The following is a 24,314-nucleotide window of genomic DNA, read 5'->3' on the forward strand; positions in this document are numbered from 1 at the left end:
AACACTTAACTTCCTGGTGAACTTTGCTGTATGGGAAGGTTTTGCTCAGATTGTAAAAATCACAGCATTTCCACAGTTCCATCTGAGTATCCCTGTTTCCATGACTTCACCATGGCCATAACATTACTGATTACGTGCAGTGCCCCACTCACAGACAGCCTGCAACCGGTTAGAAAAGGTTCAGTTTCCTCCTCCCATTGTGAGAATGACTATTTCCAATATAGTGGAAAGAGATCATGATCTTTATACTGTAGTTGTACGAGTAATAAATAGGCATGTTTGTTGACTTGTTGGCTTTAGTGTTCAGTGTGCGTTAGAAGGTTGTATTTGAAAGTCTTTACAGATGGAAACGGACCACACAGTCAGCAAAGCCATACTTTGAAGCTGCAGACTTTCTCAGATCATTCTGTGTTAAATGAGCAGTTGATATTGTGTTTGAGGACTTTGCTGCCTCCCTTCATTATACATTAGCTTCTCAAGATATGGCTGCTAATACCAGGCTGTGGAGAGTATTAGCACATCCCTTATGCAGATGTGCATCACAAATCACCTCCATCAAGTTCTGTATGGACCCTCATGACTGTAGCACATCTAAAAATATCCAAACTATTTAATCATTTAGCTTAAGACATCAAACAGAAGGGTGTTTGGTTTTGAGTAATTTTTTACTACATCTTTTCTTCTCTCAGTAGCCTTATCTTTTTATGAGGTATTTTCCACAATTCATCCCAGCAGGAAGCAAACGTAGATTAGATTTTCCGTTTAGTGTCCCTGTGGTGATTTTTGTCAGACAACAGCTTACAAATCATTTGTTATGGTTTCCTCTGTGAAAACAGTAGTTAATCAGTTGCTGGAAGGCTTTGGCTGTCTCAATGTCAAAAACAGAAGGGAATCATTCTGCTTTGAAGGAAGACCTACTCGCTCCATTTGCCTCCATGGTTTGATTACTTCTCCATGTGTGAAGAGAAAGTCCTTGACTGAACACGGTATACTTTCCACGCAGGGTAGCAAGACCTCATAACACACCAGTTTCATCTATTACAACTCTACCGGCAAGAGGATGTTACATTTACCTGAAAGCTCAAAGCGGAATGAACATTAATCTTTGAAATGAACTGGAGCAACCACAACCTATTGTAGTGCAGACTAATTCTCCCCAAACTTTTACCTAAGGGATTTCTGCTCTTCCTGAGCTGCTCTCCAGCCATTCTATCTTCTTGGGCCAGCTAAGACAAAAGCCCACTTTAGAGGGAGGTGGAAAGAGTAGCAAAGGGCAGTGGCCAAGCGGGAAGCTGTAGTCGGCTGAAATTGCAGACTAAAGCATATGACCAAATCACAGAACCCAGCAGAATGAAGAGGAATCCTCCTTGTGTTATTGTTTCCCATGTTCTTCCACCCCCTGTAATATTTTCCAGATTAAAATATGCTCTTTGCCCTTACTCCGGAGACAGACCTCAATTTCACAGGAGAAAACCAAAGGAACCACAGAGTAGTAATTGCTTTTTCCACTGCATGAGATAATGTGTTGCAGTGTGCCTGGGTTCAGCTGCCAAACTAGAGCATTGTTTTCACAGGTCAGTTATTAAAAGAACTAATGTATGATTGAGAGTTAAATAATAGTTTCACATTATCAAGCTCTCAGAAATGTGCAGTTGATGGAGAAATGGCAATATCCTTCTTATAGTTTAAGGGATTCAACAGTTCTCAGTAAAGTAAGGTGATTTTCAAATTTTATAGTTTATAATTAGTACATGCCTCGGAAAGATTTTATACCATGAGTCTTATAGCATGGGGAAATCTGGCTACAAAATGTTTACTGCTGTAAACTAAACATGGCTTGAATGGAGCAGTGAGGCATTTCCTTGACCACATCAGAAAAGAGAGAAGCTTAATATCCCTGCACTTCTCAACAAAACATATGCATACACTTAGGATCCTCTTAGAGCAGACTGCTTTGACGGGCCATTGTTGAGCTCATAATTTGGCTGAGCGTCTGCAGGTTCTTTGTACTGTACGCTCAGACTACAACAGAAGACCAGTCCTGCACTCCTGGATTCTTTGTGTGTTCAGTTTGGAAATTTACCTTGGCAACAGTTCTGAACATGTAAGCTCATGTCTATTAGTTCCTCCACTTCTTGGGTTGCAGCTATGATTATAAAGGAGATGACCCTCAGATTTTATTTTGGTTAGAGCATTTGAACTGAACAGGCAGTATGCATGGACCAAACTTTGTGTCATTTCTGTAGTTTACTACAACAGTAACTGATCATTCTGGCATTTGAATCAAGGCTTGGGAAACTACCCTGATTGCCCCCCACCCTTCCCTATTGAAGCCCAAGGTAAACGCACATTCATCCGAGTGGGACATAATGTGAAGCTTAGGGCAATTCTGAAGTGTGCACTGTTCACTATTGAAATGCTACCCTGTGCCACTGGCTCCCTGCAGATTAATGTGTGCAGTGCATACTTTAGAGTGCCATGTGTTTAACTTCCTCCAAGTGGCAGAGCATAACTGACAGTCATAATTGACAGATCGTTGTAAATGTCGCATGTCATTGCTGAGGACCTGATGTTGGGACATAAAGTTCCTGCTGAAAATACTCAAAAGTTACAGCAACAGCAATCAAACTAAAGGTTTCATTAGTTTCCCTTTCCAAAACTGCCAGCCAGTTTCACTTTGGAACAATAGGGTTCCTGTCGATTGAATTGTCTCATAAGTAAAACTTTATAACATAGCTGTTCCGCCAGGGCAATTCAGCAGATTTCTTCTCCAAGAGCTCTGTTCTTGTACCCTTGCCTAAATGATCTTAAGGTAGCAATTTGCTGAATGTTTAGTCAAAAGCCTTATTGTTCTGCACAAGTTTAGAGCATTGCTCTAGTCAGACACTTACTCAAACCTAAGCTCTCATTTTTACGGCTATTTATGGTAGATGCCATACTTGATTACAGCTCTATTTGCAGAAAAGAAGAATAAAGTACATTAATTACTGGGTTACTCAGTCACAGAAAAAATTGCTAGTGACCTGTTGCTTTAAAGAGTGTTTTAAATACTGAGCGTTATGCTTGAATTATAATACCTCTGCCGAAATACTTTAACTTGAAAGAGAAGAACCACAGTTACCAAATGTTTGTCAGTCATAGCTTCCATGTACTTCGAGCCAATATTTAGTCTTGACAGTTTTGCCAATATTTAGTCAGCTATTTCCACTGGCCAGGCAAAGCAGTGCCATTAAAAAGGCCAGAGCCCCAGACAGACATTATTACACAAGTCTGTCTGTCCAGTCAATGTGCCGAGATGATGTAAACTCTGTGTGTTACTGTGCTGAGTGTGAAGTCAATGGTATAATCTTGAATATTTACATAAGTTATATGATCAGTGTGATTCGAGTCAAGGCCACTTTTGTTAATGTACTGAATCTGGATGAAATCCAAAGTCTGCATCCTCTCTGCGTATGTCTTTATATTACACAGATTATGTTGGACATGTGCCACTAAACCTTACAATGAGGTCCTACACTGACTGAATATGTATTATAGCTGCCTCACAGAACCACTGTCAGGCACTTAAAAAAAGTTATTTCCAGCTTTCTGCAGAAACCTGATTTATTAAGTGTTCTTACACCCAGTTTCTTTTTGTTTCCTTCAGGATAAGAACCCATACACACCAAGCAGTCAGGCACTGTTTTGCAGACTTATCATTTGTAGTTTTTGCAGTGTCTCCACTGTTGGCTTTAGATGGCCACTATCGTGTTCAGTTGGAGTCAGAGGAAGTCACAGAGGGAGCTGTTTGGATGGCTGTTTAGCGAGTTATACTGTGATTTCACCAATGTAGCTGAATTTTTCCTTGTGTTTTGCCTAAGGCTTTTGTTTTCTCCTTCTACAAGCAAAACACGATGTGGTGACACCACCACTGCAAAGCAGAGTAAACCTTGGTAAGGAAGCTTTACAGATACAGATACTCCTCAGGGCAGAAGAAAAACACTGCTCATGCTGGGAAGAAAGTACCATTCCCCCCAGCTTCACGTGTTTGGTTAAAAAAAAAACCCATTACATTCATATTTTCATTTACAAGTGCCAATGTGTAATTGTAATTTATCATCAAAAAGATGCTGAAATTGAACAATTGATTAATTTAAAGCTAAGTAAGTAAGGGTATTCTTGAATCAAGAATTTGCTTAAGTTTCAAATACACATTAGCTGTTTCTAGTATTAAGTATCTGTTTTAGGTCTCTGTCAGTTAAACTGAATCGGATGTTCAGTGGGGTTAGTGCATTAATAATATAGGAGTCAGCACATAGCTAAATTTTTTTGTTAAACTAACACTATTATTATTACACATTTTCTGATTTCATATATAGAATAGAATGTTTTCGCTGTTCTGCGCAATGTTAACAGGATTTATCAAAGACCGTTCCTCGAAATATTGTTCTCTGCCATGGACTTGATATGCGCATGCACACTTCGGGCCTTGATGAGTTTTGTGCTCCCTTCTAATGTTTTTTTTTACGACAGAAGTGAACAAAAAACACTTCATGCACTTTGTAGGATTTGTTGTCGCTCAGACTGATAACTGCATTCCCATTCTTCTTTCTCCCTTTCTTCCCTTTCTTCGTTCTTTTGACAGATAATCACCTCATTCTGCTTATTTGCTCACCTTTGCCGCTTTCCAAAACGGTTGGCCTGCAGTAGCTAACCTTTTAGCTACGAAAGGCTATAAAGTCGGCCCGTAGTGACTATAGTGCTATAAGGGTATAAGGTGTTTGAGTTTATATCTGAATAGTATAAGTTGTTACGACCTATTCCCCCTATCCTTGAAGCTGCCACAGGGAGTCCCAGACTGCAGGTTTGAACCTCGGCCCTGAGCAATGAAGCCGGAGAGATGATGGAAAAGCCATCTCCACTGAGACGGATTTTATTGCTTTCCAGGCCTGCTGTCCCCTATGAGGTCATTTTGCAGGAATGTCCCAGGGAGTAAAGTAAAAGTCAGGTCAGAGTACTTGACCTTTTTGTTTTGAGTCTTACACCTAAAACTTTCCATTTCTTTAAACATACAGAAAAGCAGCTTGAATTTCTTCACTCTCAGCCTTACTGGAGCTTACTGGTCTCAATACTAACCAGCATGGAGCTTGTTAAAGAAGAGGGCTTGTGTCAGCACCCATGTGGTACATTAAATGACTGTAGAAGCCCTAACTTAGGGGAAGCCTTCATTGCAAAAGTGAAAAGCAATTAGTGTAGTAAAATTGAGCCGTTGACTTGTATGGGATAGCATCATGAGCCTTGGCTACAGAAGTTCTGTATCAGGTTTTACAGACATAGCTGAGTCTGCCAAGTCTGGTGATTCTCTGTGAAATATAGCAGTTTGGCTTTGTGCTAATCTAAATGGCTTCTGACGCCCTTAAGTTTACACTTTTGTTTTGTTCTCAATATACAGTAAAATGGTAAAATTGTTTCTTTGGAGCTTTAAAATTGTCCCCAAAAGAAGCTTAAACTGCGTTTGCTGAACTGGTTGAGCAGATGAGGTTTGCAGTGGAGTGGTTTACCAAGTGTGCACAAATTTGTCAGTTTTCTAATCCAGTGGTTTTCAGAATTAACCAGCTGCAACTTGTCGGGAAAAGTGCTTGTTTTCCCGAGTGATGTTTTCATAGACTCTGAACAGCATGTCCAGTGGCTGTTTTAAGGTAAATTTAACTCAGATCATTAGGTCATTTGTTATAAATTCAAAAACACAATTTATCTTTTATTTATCTTTTATCTTTATTCGCCAAGAGGACAATTACGCAAAAAGGAAAACTTGTGCTCATAAATCAACATTCTGTTGTGGTCCTCTGTAAACATAGATAGTGAAAAAGAGAGATACAGGTCAGTGCCATTAGAGCAGCCAGATGTGATCATAAGATATCATAGTATACCCACTAAAGATGGGGACATACATTACTACCAATTTTGAATATGATTTGGTTGTGATGACTAATGGGACCAAGTTGATGTAGGTCTGTTCAAGTCAGGGTCAGTTGGCATTGACATTCGGCAGATAAAATCATATAGTGTGCGATATGTAAAGATTCAAATTCAAATTCAAGTTTTCAGATCCAGGATCTGCCAGTTGTTCTCCATAAAGATTTTTTTAAACATGTCTGATATTTGCAACTGACATCAGCGACCAGTGACCTCACTTCTAAAATAAAAAGCTTTACATAAAGTTTTATAGTCTGTGTTGCCCGAGGTCCTCCATCCAGGATCTTACAGAAACTCTGCACTTTTGTTTCTGCTAATTTTGACCTTTTTAGTAAAAAAATGTCTCTATAAACAGTGCAAGCTGCTTGTTGCCATCCATGTTTGTTTTGGCACAGGAACACGAGACAACAGGTGTTCTCGTGGGAGTTGTGGAGTCATCTGCTGTTAGACCTCCAGTCGTTACTGACCAGCTCTTCTGTATGTTGTATAGTGTATTTTCTGTCATAAGGTTTATGCTCCTGGAGTAGTTTGTCCAGTGTTTGTGGGTGTCATCGCGTCCTCAAGTTTAAGGAGGAGAGGAAGACATGTAAGGGTAAGATGATTTGTAATTATTTTGTCGTAGCAGTATTTTATCATCAAAGAGCGTTGACTAGGATTATATTTGCCAATACATCTCTGGGCAGAAAAAAAAAACTTGTCACATGGCACAGTACTATGTGCTGTGCTCTACTGTATGTGTGATTTATTTTGCCAGCATTATTTTGTGTTACAATACCTGTTTAAGGACAGGGAGCCCATCATCTAAAATCATCTCACTGACTTTCTGAAGTGAGGAAGAATCTTCTGGAGCTACACGAACACAGGGTCCAGTGCCACCTATGCACAGGAAGTCATGTGTAAAAGGATTTCAGCCAGTGGCTTCTATGTGACTGAGCTACATCCTCTTTTTAATGCGATGTGCCGGTTTAATGTTTCCCTAAACCTTCCACTGCATTACCTTCGGGGACAGACTCTATGTCCTAAACCTACATGCAGCTCATTTTTGTTTGTTTGGAACTGAGCCAACTATTCAATACAGGGGAATAGTCTAGTAGATTAAACACTATTCATGCCAAATGTTCCACTATTGTTCAGAGTTATTCACTTAAGTGCTTGATCACCAGCTACTCCAGTGTCTGCTGATGGAGTAGAGGAATGGTCATACTGGGAATGTGCACAGTCATGATATGTGTAAGCGGAGAAATGTATTGTGTGAGCATGCGTACACACATTGCACAACCCAGTGCTTCTCTTTTTTCAAGAGATATTCTGGTGCTTACACCTGGTGAGCTGTCTTTTAAATATGATAGTTGCTGAAAGGTTGTAGGAATGAGCTATATTAACTGGTTCTTTAAATGTGTAAAGTTCCAACATCATTACCCGGGTGTCTTGATGTATCATCAACAGCTGACTTTCATGTATCATTCTTTTTTAGTTGTTTATCTCTCTGGTCACTTGCCACTATGTGTTATTTGCAACAACAACAAAAAACAGCAAAGCACTTACAGTTTGTTGCCACCGACCTTAGCACTTCATACAACAGCCTCAAACTCTTGAGTCTCATACTAAAATCAGTGGCATTTGTTGGCCCTGTTTGTGTTGTAAAATGTAGAGAGGACAGCTAAATATAAGTGTGTATTGGATTTCAAGAAGCATGACATGGTCAGTGCTGAGAGGACAGTCAGAGAGCAGAGTGTAGCTGGAGCTCCCAGGGCACTCCCCTCAGCCCCTCCAGTACCACCCCATTTCCTGGGGTCACACCGCTTGAGGTCACTTCTCTCTGGCAGTCCACCACCAGCACTCTCAGTTCCAGGAAGAAAAACTCTGATCCAATACGTCCTAGACACTCATAAACTGTCTAATGGAGCCAAAGCAGAAAATGTGAATGTTGGACTGGCAAAAACGAAATGATGATTCTACCAAGACAAACAGTGCTCATAGCGTGGGATGCTGTCTTTTGGTTTCCCCCAAGGTCTCTGCTAAAAAATATACTGTAGTTACTTAGAAGTCTTAGAAGTGGTAGAACTTGTCTTTATTGGCCTCTTTTGAGTTTGACGAGAAAGGCCCGTTCTTTTCTTGTGAGGTAATTCTGTGTTTACAGTTATATTGGTGTGTGTGAGCTATGTTCACTTCACCGATTTGTTGATGATCTGTGTAATGTCTGACTTCTTATCAGAGGCTGGAAATAACCGGTTACAGCTACAACTATTTCTGCTTAAGTAGAGTTCTTGAAGATTTGATTCTTTTTCACAGTCTCTTTTTTAAGGTATAATTACTGCTACATTTGTATCAGTTGTTACTTTTGGAAATAAGAATTCTGCCATGAATGATTTAAAAGCTTTGTTTATATCGTTGAAAATGTAGCTGCCTCCTGATAATGAGAGTTTATTTTCCCTATGTCGAGTCAAATCATTACGCAACAGGTCATTCAAAGCCATGACCGCAGTTACTCCATAGCCACTGTGTGGGAGGATCAAGACAGTTGCAGGGCTGCATTTGGCTTTCCCTTTACCTCTGTTTGGCAAAGCTATTTATGACTACATTTCCATCTCATCCCATTCCAGGCCTGTGAATGAAGTGTTAGGAGTGCTGTAATCAGCCAGTTTCGACTTGCTGGTATGAATGTATCAAAGGTATTTGTGTATCAGAGCTTATCTTGCAGTTGAGAAAAACTAGTCTTGCAGATGTTGCAGATTGGATAACAGCTGTCGAAAACACTTAAAACGAACAACTTGAACTTTAAAAAGTTATTTTACAACTGTGTGATTACAGACGTGGGTTGCAGGGCATCTGGTTGAAAACAGGGAACGCAAGTGTGGTTTGGTGTCCCTGTTTTCAAGTTCAGAATTCTTGCACTGGTCATTGTCTCATGGTCTCCATCTTTTCACACACATGGTCTTAGACTATTCATTTAAAGCAGTGTCTATAGGAGGATCTGAGTTATGTATCGAAGTATGTTATAAATATTTGTAATGCATAGTATATAATACACAGTTTTTTGCCGTTACCTGACAAGTTATCCTTGATTTGTGATCTAATATTGTAAGTACTGTATGCATATGCAACAGTTTACCAGCTACTGAACATGGTTTTATTTTATCTTGTGGTATTGCAGGTAGCCAGTTGCCACAGTGGTATTTTTGTAGATGCCCTCAGGTTCTTACCTTGTTGTTACTGCCTCTACAGTAGCTTTGGCGTGAGAAAGTACTTCTTTACCACTAGTCTTACACAGCATGGGTTGTGTCTGAGAGTAATCACCGGAGTAGGTTTGACAATTACCTGTCCAACAGGGCAGTAAATCTCAGCAGAGTTATTAGTGAACAACTGTGGGTCTGGAAAATGGAGGCTTTGGCTGCACTAATGGAGCAGACACAAAATATCCTGAGGGGGCAGCAAACTTGCTTCCTCTTCCAAATGTTCAGCATGATGGTAGAGGGGCTGATGTCATAGTCATATTATGGGAGCTTATTAATTCACTTAAAACTGAAACTTAAAACTAAAATTAACTAATTTTGTTTGGCCCTGTGGGGACAGCAGAAAGAAGTTGCTCCACTCTTTGTATGTGTGTGCCATTTGGTGCTTAGCAGGTAGCATTCAGTTTTGTTTTTTTTTTTTTGCTGAAAACAGCCGGCTGCTGGTGAGTACAACGCTGGTAAGAGCAGTGAGATTGAACCAAACCAGTACTGACACCGGGAACATTTCACTGGTAGAGGGAAGAATGAATTCAATTAAATACCAGCAAATTCTTGGAGCAAACATCACGCCGTCTGTAAAAAAAAAGCTGCAGATGAAAAGAGGATGGCTTCTACAACAGGATAATCATCCTAAACCATTCCTCTAAAATCAACATTCGACTACTTCGAGAGGAGCAAGCTGTAGCTTTGCCATGGCCCTCACAGTCCCCACGACCTAAACATCATCAAAAATCTGTTGACAGAAGAGCAGTGCATGAAATACGGCCGAAGAATCTCACAGAATTAGAAGCCTTTTGTAAGGAAGAATGGGCGAAAATCCTCCAAACAATAAAAGACTCTTAGCTGTTACAGAAAGCGTCTACAAGCTGTGATACTTGTCAAAGGTCTGGTTACTAAGTACTGACCATGCCCAAACTTTTGTTTAAGGCCCTTTTCCTTTTTTGTTATTTTCAAACTGTAAAAGATGGAAATAAAAAAGTAATCCTGCTTAAAATATTAAAGAAATGTTACATCTTTAACTTCATGCCTTTTGGAAATCAGATCATCTTTTCCTTGCTTAACTATTCACAGTAACAGAAACTTTGACCTTTTTTCATGCCACTGTAGATAATAATTTTTATACTTTTTGAGCCTGGAACGTCATTTTGTTTGGAAAAAATGTGAATGTGAGGAACAAGAAAATCTGGCTGTCATGCCTGGGCTGATGTGAATGATATTAACCCAACCCAAAACAGTAGCTTTGAGACTTTGCATGGAATGCAACCAAAGAAGCGTGTGGGTTCCCTCTTTTTCAGCATCTGGTGGTCTTTTCACTTCTTTCCATCCCCAGCTACAAAATGTTAGGACTTGAATCAAGTCTCTTTTTCCCCTCATCTGCAGTCCCTGGGAGAAATGGTAGGAAACAGGGCTTGGCTGGCGGATCGGGAGGCAGGATGGATGGAACTACTGTGGTAAGTGAAGTCAGCATTTGGCCGACATAAAAACCTCAACCTGCGCATGCACTCACACAACAGCCACATTCCACCCAACATGTTGAGAACACTTGAGCGCGTTATCCTAGATATGGACGAGCTGCTGTCTTTTTGCGTTTTCCTGTAGGCAAATATTAGAATGAAGGAGGCTTGTTGGTGGTTGTCCCAGTGACATCATCACTGGCTGCATATTCTACAGATGGCCATATGAGGTCTTGCACAAAGGTAAACACTGGTCCAACACTCATTGATGTTTTTGGCAAACCTTACGTGTGCAGGAAATATTGTCAAGCTGGCTGAAAAGAAAGATGTCAAGCAGTGTACCACACAGTGTGCTTGTTTTTTATTGCCCCACTGAGAGGGGTGATAGCTTTGAGGGCAGTGCTTCATTTCAGCAGTATTTCTTGTTGGTACGGATGTGTGTAATGCATATATCCCTGAGCTCATGCAAGCTCTGATACTACCGCCTCAGGCATCAGCCTCTATAAATCTTTAGGCCTTTTTGTTATTGAAAAAGACATTTTCAACATTTCTTCTTTAACAAAAGGTTTACCAACACAAATGCAATAGTGTAATGCAAAGCACAAAGGTAAAAAGTCAGTGCACATGCATTATAAATAACCTCCCAGCTTTTTAACACACAAATTACAAAAATCTTATTGTGTACCATGTCTGCATTATTGCACACTTACCTTTTTTTCACTGGCCTACTTTTTAAAGATTTTTATATATGCACGTTTCGCTGCTACTATGGCAACGAGTAAATATTACCATTGCCTCCTTTTCATCTGCGCTCAACTAATTTCCAGCAGGACATAGGGTAATGCTCTGGGTAATAACATACTGCATGTGTACAATATGTTGATTATCGCAAATGTTGGCAGTACAACCATATGAAGAGGGAAACTTAATATGTCATCTGGAAAATATACTTCAGTTTCATAAATTTGTCTCCACACTTGAGTGTGATGTTGACAAAGTGTGTGCTAGCAAATTCGATTAATGGATTTAAAACATGTTGCCAACATCTTCATATTCATACATAGTCACTGCAGTGTGCAGCCTGATTACATTTGCATTTCTTGCATTAGATGACCCTCATCCTGTGTGAATTAATAAGGGGGCAGTGCTAAGTAAAGGTCTGACAAATTCACTGATACAAACAAGGGTATACTCACTAATTTGTGCAACAAATTGTCTAAAACTGTGCCTATTACCTTGCTCATGGAGTCTTGACAAGCTCTCCAGATTCTCCACTGCACGTTTACCATTAGTTCTCAGTCACCACGTCATAGTATTACTCAATCTCCCCACGCTTAGTTACAGACAGTAGAGTTATGACCGTCTGAAGCTGTGGCATTACTCATGTTCATTTCTGGTTTGGATTCCAGTTTAAAAAAGAGTTTGTGTTGTTCCTTTTCAATGAAACCCATTTGTGCAGACATTAGACAGAAAATTGTCTTGGAAATTTAAGCCAACTTCTTGGATGAGCAAAAAATGATCCAATGTAATTTTTTTTTTTTTTTTTAAATAACATTTTGTTATGTTAGTGTTGTAACTTGGCACATCAGTGAATCTTCTCTTTCACAGCTTGATATAACTAAAGTTATAAACACTCAACTGCAACATGCTACAGTATCACTTACAAATTGGTTGACTTTTCTTCTAATACACTGAGCAACACCAGACCACAAAATTTAAAGCAACATAATACATTTTTTGGCCATTTGTGGGCAGCAGAGCCAGTTGTAAAAACACAACACTGACATGCCATCACCTTATGAAGTTGTAATGGTTAAAGTGTTAGCCAACAATTGCCTGTTTACACGTCCAGCGGATGCTGAACAACAGTAACTTGGTGTCAGGTTTGGGACCATCTGACAAAGGTAAAGCCCTTTTCAGACATATGTAAGTATGTTACATTGCTGGCTTCATCAAGCTGTGAAAGTAAAGGCTTTGTGTCATTCAGACATGGGCAACTTTTGTTGCATGTTCCATGCGGCTTCATTCAGACCTGCCGAGAGCATGACAGAAAGACTGATGGTGCGTGCATGATTTTGTCTTCCCTTGTGGTTCTGTTAAGCTGCTTAGTTATCTCATCATCAGCACGAATGGAGAACAGGTCATCATGCAATCGGACCAATTTCCAAAAACATCCAAAAAAATTCCCCTTTGCATTCAAACCTGCCACTTCCAAACTATGTCCGGGGGGGGGTTTGGTCGCAGCTTTTTAAGCGTAAAAACGTCCTACGTCAATACATTGTCATTTTGTTCTGTTTTGTTCTCCTTTAACTCCTGAGGGAAATATCTGGCTAACATCACTATGTTTGGACAGATAGTGACAATGGGTTTATCAGAGCTTTTTGGGTTTTTTTTTATATTGCTGTGAAGAGCTGCATGCTGTGTCTGGAGACGACACTGATTAGAGCAGTGAGTCTGAACCAACACAGTAAAAATGTGTGAGGTGCATTACATTAAATGCTACATAGACTTGAAGGGAACCTCGCGTTTGGTGATAGTTGTCTGTGGGTTCATCAGGACCAGGACCTGCACCTCTCAAGTTACAAATCATCATTTGATCCATTATTCAAATAAAAAAGTTGATTAGTGCAGCTTTAGGTTTTTATTTTGTAAGTGTATGTATCGTCAAACAGTGACTGTTTAAAGGGGCATTAGATCTCAGGCAGAATCTAGAACAAAGTGAAATGTTTGACAAGACCTTGACTTGAAGAATTCTTTTGTTTGCAGGTTTAATTTCTTAATGATTGTTATGCTCTGAGCTTCATTGCTTATACTTACTAATAGGCAGCAGTGTTTTGCTCATTAGTGAGTGGAGCACAGCGAGTCCCCATTTCTCCTGACATCTTGACTGTGTAAAGCAGTAGGGGAGATGGTACTGGTAGTCATTGCTCAGCCTTAAGCATTCATTCCCACTAATACTTTGTGTTTTATAGAAAAGGGGAGAAGGCCTCCAGTCTGCCTAACAGTGTATTACACACGTTGCTGGGAATTTGTGAAGCTTTGTGAGACCTTAATGAATAACCAGCTTCCAGCTTGGTGAGCAGTCCTGCTGTTTTTTTCACAAAGTAATGCTCGTTTATTTTTCCTTCTTTCTTTTTTATGCAATTTTTAATTATTTGTTGCCACTGCTTGCTCTATTTACATCTGTCTGGTAAAGTCCAAATTATAGTGCTGCTTTAGCTATTACCCACGGTGCAGAGATATTAAAGACGTAGCACAGATTGTTTTAATTAACTTCACATGTACCATAGGCAAAAAGAATTACGTTTAATGGCTGTCTTTAGAAGTCATCGGGAAGTGGCTTAGAAATCGTTCTGTGCTTGTTACTTACATAGAAAAGATGATGGGACACTTTAGATATCTATAGATAGAAAAGCAATTTGGAAATAATTTTGTCATGAAAATAATTTTGACAGTATTGTTGTGTGATGGAGATTTTTACATTTTGGAGAGCATGTGGAGACTACTTTAGGTTAGCTGACCAATATTGAACACTAACTAACAACACTCGGTAATATCAGCTGTTCTTTCACAATCTCTAGTAATTCCTAAAATCCAGGCTGAGCTAATGACCACATCACATAAACAGCAAAAGGCAAAATAATTCCAGGCAGCCACCCACACAACAGGTCCGCTTGCCTTGACCTTCTTTATTACTCACTTCAGAAAAATGAACAATAAAAAAAAAAAAAATTCTATCGTACAGAATTTTTTAAGCTCTTCAACATTATTAATAACATGGCGCTTTTATCAAAAATGAACTAATCTCATATAACAGCATTTACAGAGGTTGTAAGTTTTGTCAAGCAGCCACTGATTCACCTCTTTTCCAACAGGCACGTGTTTCTTTGGAAATGGGGGAATGTTGGAATTCCCTCCTGTAGAGATTAAGCTGTTCAATGTTATTTGTGTTTTTTCTCTTCAAGTCTCACAGTTATTACAACCGGCAGCCAAACACATAGCAGTGATGACAGCACTGGAGGCACGGGATTTGATCTAACAGTCAGTTTGAACATTGAGAAAACAACCTAAAACCTGCTCCATCTACTGATCAGCCGAGGTATTACCTGAGGTAACTCCCATAGTTTTACTACAGTGAACAAAAGCAAATGACTAATATGAGTTCCTTTTTTTGTATATCTGTCTAAAAGATTTTTGATCTTTTAGACTAAGTTTTAGACTAAGTTTCTGGTCTTTGTCTTTATAACCAAGACCAGAAACTTAGTCTTGTTGTAGGATCACTGAAGTAACACATTTTACTGTTGTAACACATTTTTGTCTCATACCAAAGCAGAGCAGTTTTGTACCCATGTAAACCAGTGGTGATGGACAGTTTGGATAACTTCCAGTCTGACATTGGTGAGAAACCCTCATTTGTTTCAAGACGTGATTATATTGAGTAAAAATGAGTGGAAGAACTTTGTGACTAGTTCCTAAAGATGACAAATCCAGAAAAAAAAGAAAAGAAAAAAAAAAAAAAATATATATATATATATATATATTCATCACTGAAAATTTTATACATTTTCCTACAAAGTCCACAGATTAACAGGGTACAAGTCAGAGAGAAATCATCATCAGTTACTTTACTACCTTCTCTGTAATTAGCATAAAGGCTGTTGAATATTTGACATTAAAATGGATGTGTAACAAAACAAGAGTCTTAACAGAATAGGACAGAGATTATTTTAGGTTTACTGGAGGTTTGAGTCAAAGTAAGCTGGGGTAGAAATGATCTAAAAGCCAGACTGGCATCTGCTTAGGGTTAATATGTCATTCATTGATGTAGTTGGCAAATTGCTTTGCCCGAGTAGCTGTGTGTATGATCCCCCTTTGGTTAATAATGCATGTTTGAAGCAATATTGTTTGTCGGCTGTTAGTAAAACGTTAGCCTAGGTTTTACACTATTGTATGGTAATAACAGACAATAACAAAAGTGTAGCTTTTTATTTCTACAAATATTTGACTCATTTACAGCAACAGAGAAATATTTGTGTAATCGGCAAGAGTAGGGCAAATATTTTACCGCAATTGTGAGCATTTCTTGGTTTTCTGATAACTTCCCTTCTCAGATTTTTACATTGATGGTACATGTTTGATTACTGAACAGCATCTATTCCAAATGTTATGCAGAAAAGATATGCCATTTTGAAGCTCTATGGTATTTAATAACTGCCTGTTTTCTTCGTAACACCAGCACCACTCAAAACACTTGAGTACATTCAGAATAGCACCTTAAAACTTTTTCACGTTAAAAAAAAAAGTTATAAAAGAGTAAAAAACAACAACAAATAGGATAGATGAAACACTGTTGCTAGCTAGATAGCCACAAGCCACTGTTACGATGTGCCACTGAAGGTTTGGCATTACAATGCCAGTAGATCCTTACAAGCTCAAACCCTGTTTCAGGAGGTTGTTGAACCAGTGATGTGATCAAATGACTTAAATAAATTAAAATAATAGGGGAAACATTGTACAATTTCATAGTTGATATTTCATTTTTTTGCATTATGCATTTTCATATATTGATTATAAAGATGCACTCTTGGCATTTTCCCCAAATAGAACGTATGGTCAGTAAATGAACAAAATATTTTGTTCATCCAGCATTTTTGGCAGTTCAGATGTCTTCAGTTGAGTATGAGCTTCGACATAATTTGTTCAACAGATCCCACTGAAGGCAACATTTAAAAAAAGGAAGGTCTTTTCTCTTACAGAACTTTTTCCATTGTGACATTTCAGCCACAGGCCAAGGGGGGTACACATCTTCATGAAATCCACTTACTAACTGTGTCCACCTTATCTTGTATGTTTCTTTTTCTTTGCCTTTTCTTGGCCTAATGTGTCCAAGGCACAGTGTTTCTTTGGGAACTGCCCTGTGGGTGAGAGGCATCCAAGGGGCCACTGGGGGGCAGAGTCATCTGTAAGGCAGCACAGAGGCTCAGTACGGGTACGTTGAGATGGAGATGTAGATGATAAAGATGCTCTGGTAGGTAATGCGGCCCTGCAGCGAGATGGTGGTGGCCTGCACTTTGAGCCGCACTAGTCCTGGTCTGTCCAGAGCCCGCAGGGTGAAGATGATCCCCCTGCCGGTCTCATCTCTAATGCCAAACACCCGGCCCATCACGCCCGTCTCTGATTCTTGCTCAAGTATGGTAAAAGACGTGCGCTCTTGCAGGACGCCTGACTCTGAGAAAGCCGACAGTCGTACCACATTGTGATTGGCTGGAATGCCAGAGGGGAGAGTGAGCAGCTTGTATTGCAGGAGCAGAGGAGAGCCTCCAGCGGCACAGTCCAGAGAGCAGGGCCTGTAGCAGGTCCTTTAAAAGTCAACAGGAAGGAGCAAAGTATCACTGACACATCCGTATTCAAATATCTAAAAGCTCTAAAAAAAAAAAGGTACAATATCTACAGCCTAATTGTTGTATTTAAACACTGTACGATACTTTTTAGTCATGCAATTTACCCGGGGCTCCCTCCACTCTGATAGGATGCAGGGCATGGTGTATCCAGGCACTGGTATCCTCCTCTGGTATTAAAACACATCTGATTGTGTCTGCACTGGATGCCTTGTTCTACACACTCATCGATGTCTAATGGCAGAGAACGGGGACAAGAATTTAGATGTGATCATTTAAAGGAAGGGTGAACGTCATGCATTTAGGAAACAGTTTAAGGAGGCCCTTACCTTTACAGCTCCTGCCATTGGGTAAGAGCTGGTAACCTTGGGGACACAGGCACTGGAAACTGCCAATGGTGTTTCGGCATTCGTGTTGACATGGCTTCCTGAGCAGACACTCATCCACATCTGTACACAGAATAATGTGAGGATGTATGTGTAAGACTCAAGAGGCTGACAAAACAGTACGACGTGGAAATTTTCTTCTTCTTTGTTTCTCAATGCTGTATGTATGAATTAGTTTTGATGCACACTCACCAACACATGTTCCGTCTCTGTTGGTATACCCCGCAGGACAGCTCTGCCTGGTTATGCGAGACACTCCGTGAGAACGGGACAGGATTGGCCTGCCTAGAGATGACACTAGCTGTGGGCGGAGTCTTGCCCTGACTCTGGTGCCGTTTGCGAAGGTCTGCCCTCTCTCCAGCCCTGCACAGGAGCGCCCATCCCCAAGCAGCACTGTACCAGGAGGGCACATGCACCTGAAGCTGCCAGGCACATTACGGCACTGGTAGGCACAAGGGTTTGGTGTCTGCAGGCATTCATCGATGTCTGAAAGGTAAAACAAGACTCACGTGGGTTCTAATGTGTGCTCTCCATTAGTGCATCAGTAGCGAGCTGTATAATAAAACAGACACGGCAGATATCGTACCCAAACATGGGAGGCCTACTCCCTGGGATCGGTAACCTCTGGGACATACACAGCCATAACCTCCGATTGTGTTCTGACAGATCTGAGTATAGCGACACATGTGACTTCCATCCTGGCACTCATCAATATCTGAAAAATATTTAACAACATATCACCCAATCTTAGACAAAACACAGAATTACATTTGCACTTCTTGTAATTCTTCTGCTCAACTTAAGCAAATTTTGAAAATGCAGAGTGTTGTAAAATCAAGATGTAACTGCGACTATAATTAATAAAAACTCAACAAAAAACAACAATTGAGACCAATGTTGAGATGACTGCTAGCCTCTATCTCATTTCAGTGTTGCTGTTTAGAGTACAGTTTCCAAACTTTGTCGCAATTGTTATAAAGAGGATCTTTTTTTCTTTGGTCAAAGGTTTCCTCTTTTTTAAAAGCTTTCCTTCTGTCTTTGTGAAGGATAAGCAGTGACCGTTTTTTTCCCCTAAGACAATCCCGTGAAATCTGACGCGGTGTTGCGTATCTTTAAATGCAGTTTGAGGTTGCTAGAAGCTGCCATTCGTATCACCAATGGTCCTGTTGGCTTTTACTGATTAAACTAATGCAGACAAAACCAGGTATTGTCTTGAAGGTGGGAACCAAACTCTATGAGCCCTTCAAGGCTCAGAGGCTGAGTCTGAGGCTAATGTCTCAAAATGAATGTAGTAATGGTTTATGTACGGTAAAATGTAACATCTAGTACCCTCCAGGAAAACAAATTGGATAAGAAAAAAAACTACTAACCCACACAGGCTCCATTCTCTGCTTTGGTCATGCCAGCTGGACAGCTGTCGAAACACTGGTACCCTCCGTCTGTGTTACGGCACTGCTGGTGAGCCGGGCATACATTTCTCATGCACTCATTGATATCTGTAAAAGTGCAACCATTACAACAGAGCTGTTACTGATTGTCAGTTATCACTCACCTTAGTCTTGATTGGAAAGTTCCATGACTTTTGTAAACTCTGTATAACCTGTGGAAGTGTTAATAGTTAGCTCACTGACCAATGCAGCGATGTCCTGACAGCTGGTATCCAGGGTGGCAGATACAGCGGTAGGAGCCCAGAGTATTGAGACACTGATGCTGGCATGGGGAGAGAGCAGACTCCTGGCACTCATCCACATCTGGAACATACAGTCGACGCATTTGGCTTAATAATTCTGCTTTGGTACGGTATGGTATGCAAATATTATTGAACAACGACTGAGAAAGGGAAAGCGTACAAGTTTCACAGTAGGAGATAAGTTGTTATGCCTCCATATGAAGTGTTGAGCAGACAGTTTAACAGTGATTAACAGTGACTTGCCTTCACAGCTGGTTCCTGTGATGCTGGGCTTAAATCCTGGTCCACACTTGGCCTGGCAGCGATATGTGCCCACTGTGTTGACACACTGCTGGTTGTAGTGGCACATGTGTGAGCCCTGGGAACACTCATCAATATCTGCATGGTATTAAGTGAAACAGAGGAGTAAGGCCAAATGGTGAGGCAGAGGATTAGATGAAGATGAGGGCTTAAAAAGCAAGTGTGTCGTTTTTGTCTCACCTTGGCAAGTGTTGGTCTCTGTAGAGATGGTGAACCCAGAGGGACAGGCACAGGAAAAGCCTCCCATGATGTTGTTACAGGAATGAGAGCAGGGAGACTGGAGCGCACACTCATCTTCGTCTAGCAGGAACACATTTAATCATAATAATAAAACGGGTACAGTGACAAATGTTCGAAGATAAATGCTGCCAAAAGATAAATGAGGCATAATAAAGGAAGGCAGCATACCAGCACAGTAGGAGGCTGTGTCAAGAATGAAACCTTTAGGGCATGTGTCTGCAAAACCTTCTGCAAACGGGGAGTTCAGTCAGTGTTAGCTGTTTAAACATTTTAAATCCAGTATTTCATGTGATGTGGTGATGGTTTTAAATCATTGTGTTTTTTCCCCAGACCTGGTATGAGAAGGCTGGCAGTGATATGGAAGTCCAAAGAGAGAGTAAACATGTTATAGACGCTGTTCATCCCAGAGACCTTGAGAAGCTGGAGCAGAGGGCCTTGGCGCTCGTCCTGGCCCTCGTAAATAATGGTGTGATTACAGCGTAGCACCATGGGGTTTCCTCCTCTCTGGTGGGTCTGCGATGACCAAGAGTAGAGCTGCCCTTGGCCTGTCTGCACATATGACTCATCAAACTCCTGCGGGACAAAAAACAAAATCAAGTCAGAGGATCTGAGCTTAACTATGTCAACAAATTCTCCAGTGAGATACGTTTGAGTTATTTAAATACATATTGTTATAACAAGCAGGGAACAAACCTGTAGGCTCAGATGAGACGATGATAATGAAGGAGGAACAAATCCGTTAATTACAATGTCAATTAGTAAAACTCCCTCAGAATCCAGACCCCTGGCCACATGGGTCAAACGAAGGATCTCCCCTGTTTGAAGAGATTAAAAAACAGTAAAACGAAAAAGAAAAGAAAAAAAAAAGAGAAATCACTCATTTACAAGCAGAAGGAAGCATGCTGAAACTGTTGAAACTGAAGGAATAGCCTTCATGGGTAACTCATGCATGTCAGTGGAGGTGAGCGGTGCCATCTGCTGGTTGTTTTGTAAACTAGAAATAGTGTAAAACTCACCAGTCTCAAACTCCAGCTGAGACTCCTGTCTGAACTGGCCCTGGGTGAAGGAGAAGCCGTTTCTGGCCGCTCCGCTCTGCAGCACAGTGGTCCAGTAGATGGGAGCAAACACAGACACCAGCACTCGCAGCAAGGGACCTACAATAAAACAGCATCAACTCTTGGTCTTTTACAGTGTCATAGATATATAGTACAGTCTAAACAACTTTAGAATTATATCCCCGAAATATGCTGTAACCAATAAAATCTAATACCTAAGCTCTCTCCTGCTCAAACGTCCTGCTGAAAAGTAATTTAATGAAAGACATACAAAAAAAACAAAAAATTAAAATAAAAACAAAATATACTCTAGCTTTTATCTGAATGCACATCTAAATACAGAAGTAAACAGTAAATAAAGAAGTGCTGAAATTACTTGGAGACCTTTCGCTCTGACCGAAACTGTAGAATGTAATGTATCAACCCTGGGGACATAATGTGCGATCACTCACCCACACTGGGAGGGATGTTGTCCAGGCGTGCCTGCAGAGTGCTGCTCCCCTCTTCCACACTGTCTGTAATGTTGGCCTCCAGGAAGGACACACCAAACTCCCTTTCGTTCACCATGCCAATCAGGCTGCCTCTGGTCTTGCGAGGAGTCTCACCTTTCATCATCAAACACACCAAGCAGAAACGTAGTGAGTTTACATGCACTTGAGTAATTCATAATTATTTATAACATTCTTTAAATTTTAGATTTTGAGTGATATATGTGTATTAAATACCACATCTCTTCACAAATAATGGAATAATACCCATAGCTCACATAGGGATTTTGGTATTTGTACACTGTATGTAAGATTCTGTTCATTCATACACACAAGAACATTCATGATGCATTGGTTGTGACCTTGACCGGAATATGGGATCATGCCAGTATTATGTTATGAAACACCAAAGCAATGACATTAAAATATATATAAATAAATAAAGTCAAGCAAAACAAAGAAACATTCATTTGCACCTGGACAGAGACCAGCGTGACATTTCCTAGAATCAATTCTGGGACCGCTGCATGATCGGCCACCATTTACTGGTTCTGGGTTGTTGCATAATCTGTTTCGTTCTTGGAAGCCTTGTCCACAGGTGCTGCTACATGGACTCCACTCCTGCCAGTTAGAGTAACCTCCATTGACTGTGTAAGAGAGAGGAGGAGAGGACAGTAATAATGTAATCATTCTTAGAAGGGGAAAGCCAGACTCTGTGAGAGGTACTGGCTTGTGTGTGTTTTTTAAATGAATTTCATGTCCTGTACAATGTTTGTAATTATAAGCACAGAACTCACTCTGAACCTTGAGAGTAATGGTCCTCTCAGCTGTCCCAGCTTCACTCTCAGCCACACACTGATACTCCCCTTCATCTGCAGCCTGTAGAACAAACAGGTAAAGAAGAGTTTGGCTCATCTGGCACTTTGAGGTACAGTTATCCTCTGATAGAGCCACAGGACAAACATTTCTTAGATCATTTATAGTTTTATGGTGAAAGAAAGATGACATTGCAGCAAAAAAGCTGACATTTTCTACTGGGCAGTTGAGACTTGGTTCCATTGAATTGTTTGCCATAATAGATATTACTGGACCAGAAGGAGGAAATTTCACATTAAAGCGCTGTGTGGGAAGGACAGTCATCTGTCTGCGAAAAAGTCTCAGCTGCAGGCTTTGCAATTACGGCAGCAGTTAGAGACCTAACAAGGTTACAAGCTAAGGAAAGAGGGACAGAGTCTGGGAACATCTAGCTTTCTGTTCATCTCCTCCCCCTACTGCTAATGCTGTTAGCCTCTCTGACTGAACTCAATCTGATTTGGGTGGAAGCAGGATGCTGCAGGACAGTCACACAGTGTTTTTCCACCCAAGGGGACTGCAGATGAAGCTTGGAGAGGATGAATACTGCTCCATTTTTCACCAAGCCATGAAACATTTATTGATGTAAGTCGTGTGCTCAGGGGGGGCTTAATCATTCAAACTTGAGTGATTTGGTTTAACAAAACTTGTCTAGAGAGGTCAGCTGTAAAATGTAGGAAGGAAAGGAGCAAAGTAAACTTTGTATTTACAGTGATGCTGTAAATGACCAAGGATCCGTTGTGAAGCGCTTGCATTCGGAGGGAGCGGAGCAAGGGTTTTGCATCCCGGAGCCAGCGGAGGACAGGGCTGGGGTCTCCTTGGACTGGACAGTCGAGCATAGCTGAGCCACCCAGGATGACTGTCTGAGACATGTGGGCTTCACCCTTCAACATTGGAGGTTCTGCAGACACACAGCACAAATTTATAGCATGACATATATTAAGTTGACATCATCACCTGTTGAAAGTCGCCCTGACTAATCCTTGACAAAAAGCTCACCTCTGATGCGGACAAATGAGAGCGCGCGGATGGAGCCCACACTGTTTTCTGCTATGCACACATAGGTCCCAGCATCACTCATAGTCACATTCTCAATGATGATGGAGCTCCTGCCAGCCTCATCTACAGTGGCACCTGGAACATTTTTAATCAGCAGTGTTGGATGGATCTGGGCATAATATGACCCATAGTGACATTTGAATGCAGCGGAAATACTACAGTTTTACCCTATAGTACTGAATTAGTGTCACAACTCCAAGCTGTATGAATATGAAAAAGCATGAATACTGTATATCCGAAAAGAAGTAGTGCATGTAGTGTTGTGCAACCGTCTGAAGTGAAAAAATTGAAAACAATACCTGCATAGGGACTGTTGTTGACAGTCCAGGAGATGACAGGAGAAGGTGTTCCCTGAGCATGGCAGGACAAGGCCAGACTCTTTCCTTTGTTCAGGGTTACATCACCTGGCAGCTCCTTGAGGGCAGGCCTCATGTTGATGGACAGGCGAACGTCTTGTCTCACAGAGCCTGCTGCGTTTGTTGCCACACACGTGTACACACCAGCATCCCCTGGCTGTGTGAAGAAAGAAATCCGTACAGATTGTTATACCCAGACGTGGACAGAGATGTAGTTTATAATGCAGTGAAGAATATGGATTGTACCTCAGCTCTCTCAATTATCAGCTCTCCTGATCGCAGGACAGTGAATTTGCCAGGAAGGTTGGCCACAATGGCACCATCCTTCTCCCATGATACTCTGGGTTCTGGTGAGCCCTGAGCAGTACACGGCAGGAGCGCCTGAAATCCCTGAATGACTGACAATTCTGTCTGTGCAGGAGGAATCATGGGCGGGACTGAAATGTAATAAAATCATTAGTTTATAAGTTTTTTTTTCCTACTAAAATTACAGTTTATCAAGCTTATTTTTAAGCATGATCATGTTATAGTCTTTCATATAGAATCATAAAGAGCTTTCACTCACCTTGAATAACCAGTCTCATGTCCTGGCTGGCTCTGCCAGCAAGGTTTTTGGCAGTACACGTGTAAAGGCCTGCATGACTGCGCTGGGTTGAAGTAATTGCCAGAGTTCCATTGGCAAAGATACGTATATGAGTGCCATCAACTACCGGCCTCCTCCCTTTGTGCCAAGTCACTTCAGGTTGAGGCTGCCCGTCAGCCACACACTCCAGACTGACTGACTGGCCTAGCACGGCAATGTACTCCAAACGAGGCACACTCAATACCGGTGGAACTGGAGAAAAATG

The 24,314-nt window shown here is 40.9% G+C and overlaps 1 protein-coding gene and 1 long non-coding RNA gene across 5 annotated transcripts in view; one reads left to right on the top strand and one right to left on the bottom strand.

Moving 5' to 3' along the window:
* The window catches only part of LOC120805240, a 43,680-nt gene extending 25,918 nt beyond the window's left edge, over nt 1–17,762 (top strand). The window contains exons 1-6 of one of the 4 annotated variants that reach the window (XR_005709536.1): nt 6,422–6,547; nt 10,569–10,639; nt 13,615–13,717; nt 14,608–14,753; nt 14,973–15,040; nt 17,655–17,762. This is a non-coding gene — a long non-coding RNA (uncharacterized LOC120805240). Of the gene's footprint in view, nt 1–6,421; nt 6,548–10,568; nt 10,640–13,614; nt 13,718–14,607; nt 14,754–14,972; nt 15,041–17,654 lie in introns of those variants that run through there. The other 3 variants (XR_005709535.1, XR_005709538.1, XR_005709537.1) reach the window with 3 other exon arrangements.
* Nucleotides 15,286–24,314, bottom strand: part of hmcn2 (hemicentin 2) — a 44,111-nt gene continuing 35,082 nt past the window's right edge. The window contains exons 61-81 of the mRNA XM_040155286.1: nt 24,032–24,301; nt 23,713–23,903; nt 23,410–23,623; nt 23,051–23,185; nt 22,762–22,952; nt 21,997–22,078; nt 21,676–21,846; nt 21,164–21,316; nt 20,673–20,810; nt 20,350–20,471; nt 19,989–20,229; nt 19,825–19,884; nt 19,597–19,716; nt 19,360–19,494; nt 19,058–19,177; nt 18,797–18,922; nt 18,013–18,141; nt 17,619–17,912; nt 17,370–17,489; nt 17,148–17,274; nt 15,286–17,001 (exon numbers count right to left, since the gene is read on the bottom strand). Coding sequence (XP_040011220.1) covers nt 16,623–17,001; nt 17,148–17,274; nt 17,370–17,489; nt 17,619–17,912; nt 18,013–18,141; nt 18,797–18,922; nt 19,058–19,177; nt 19,360–19,494; nt 19,597–19,716; nt 19,825–19,884; nt 19,989–20,229; nt 20,350–20,471; nt 20,673–20,810; nt 21,164–21,316; nt 21,676–21,846; nt 21,997–22,078; nt 22,762–22,952; nt 23,051–23,185; nt 23,410–23,623; nt 23,713–23,903; nt 24,032–24,301 — 3,518 coding nt within the window. The 3' untranslated portion in view covers nt 15,286–16,622. The remainder of the gene's footprint in view (nt 17,002–17,147; nt 17,275–17,369; nt 17,490–17,618; nt 17,913–18,012; nt 18,142–18,796; nt 18,923–19,057; nt 19,178–19,359; nt 19,495–19,596; nt 19,717–19,824; nt 19,885–19,988; nt 20,230–20,349; nt 20,472–20,672; nt 20,811–21,163; nt 21,317–21,675; nt 21,847–21,996; nt 22,079–22,761; nt 22,953–23,050; nt 23,186–23,409; nt 23,624–23,712; nt 23,904–24,031; nt 24,302–24,314) is intronic.

This window comes from Xiphias gladius, chromosome 19 (assembly GCF_016859285.1).
Source record: "Xiphias gladius isolate SHS-SW01 ecotype Sanya breed wild chromosome 19, ASM1685928v1, whole genome shotgun sequence".
In the NCBI taxonomy this organism is placed as follows: Eukaryota; Metazoa; Chordata; class Actinopteri; order Istiophoriformes; family Xiphiidae; genus Xiphias; species Xiphias gladius.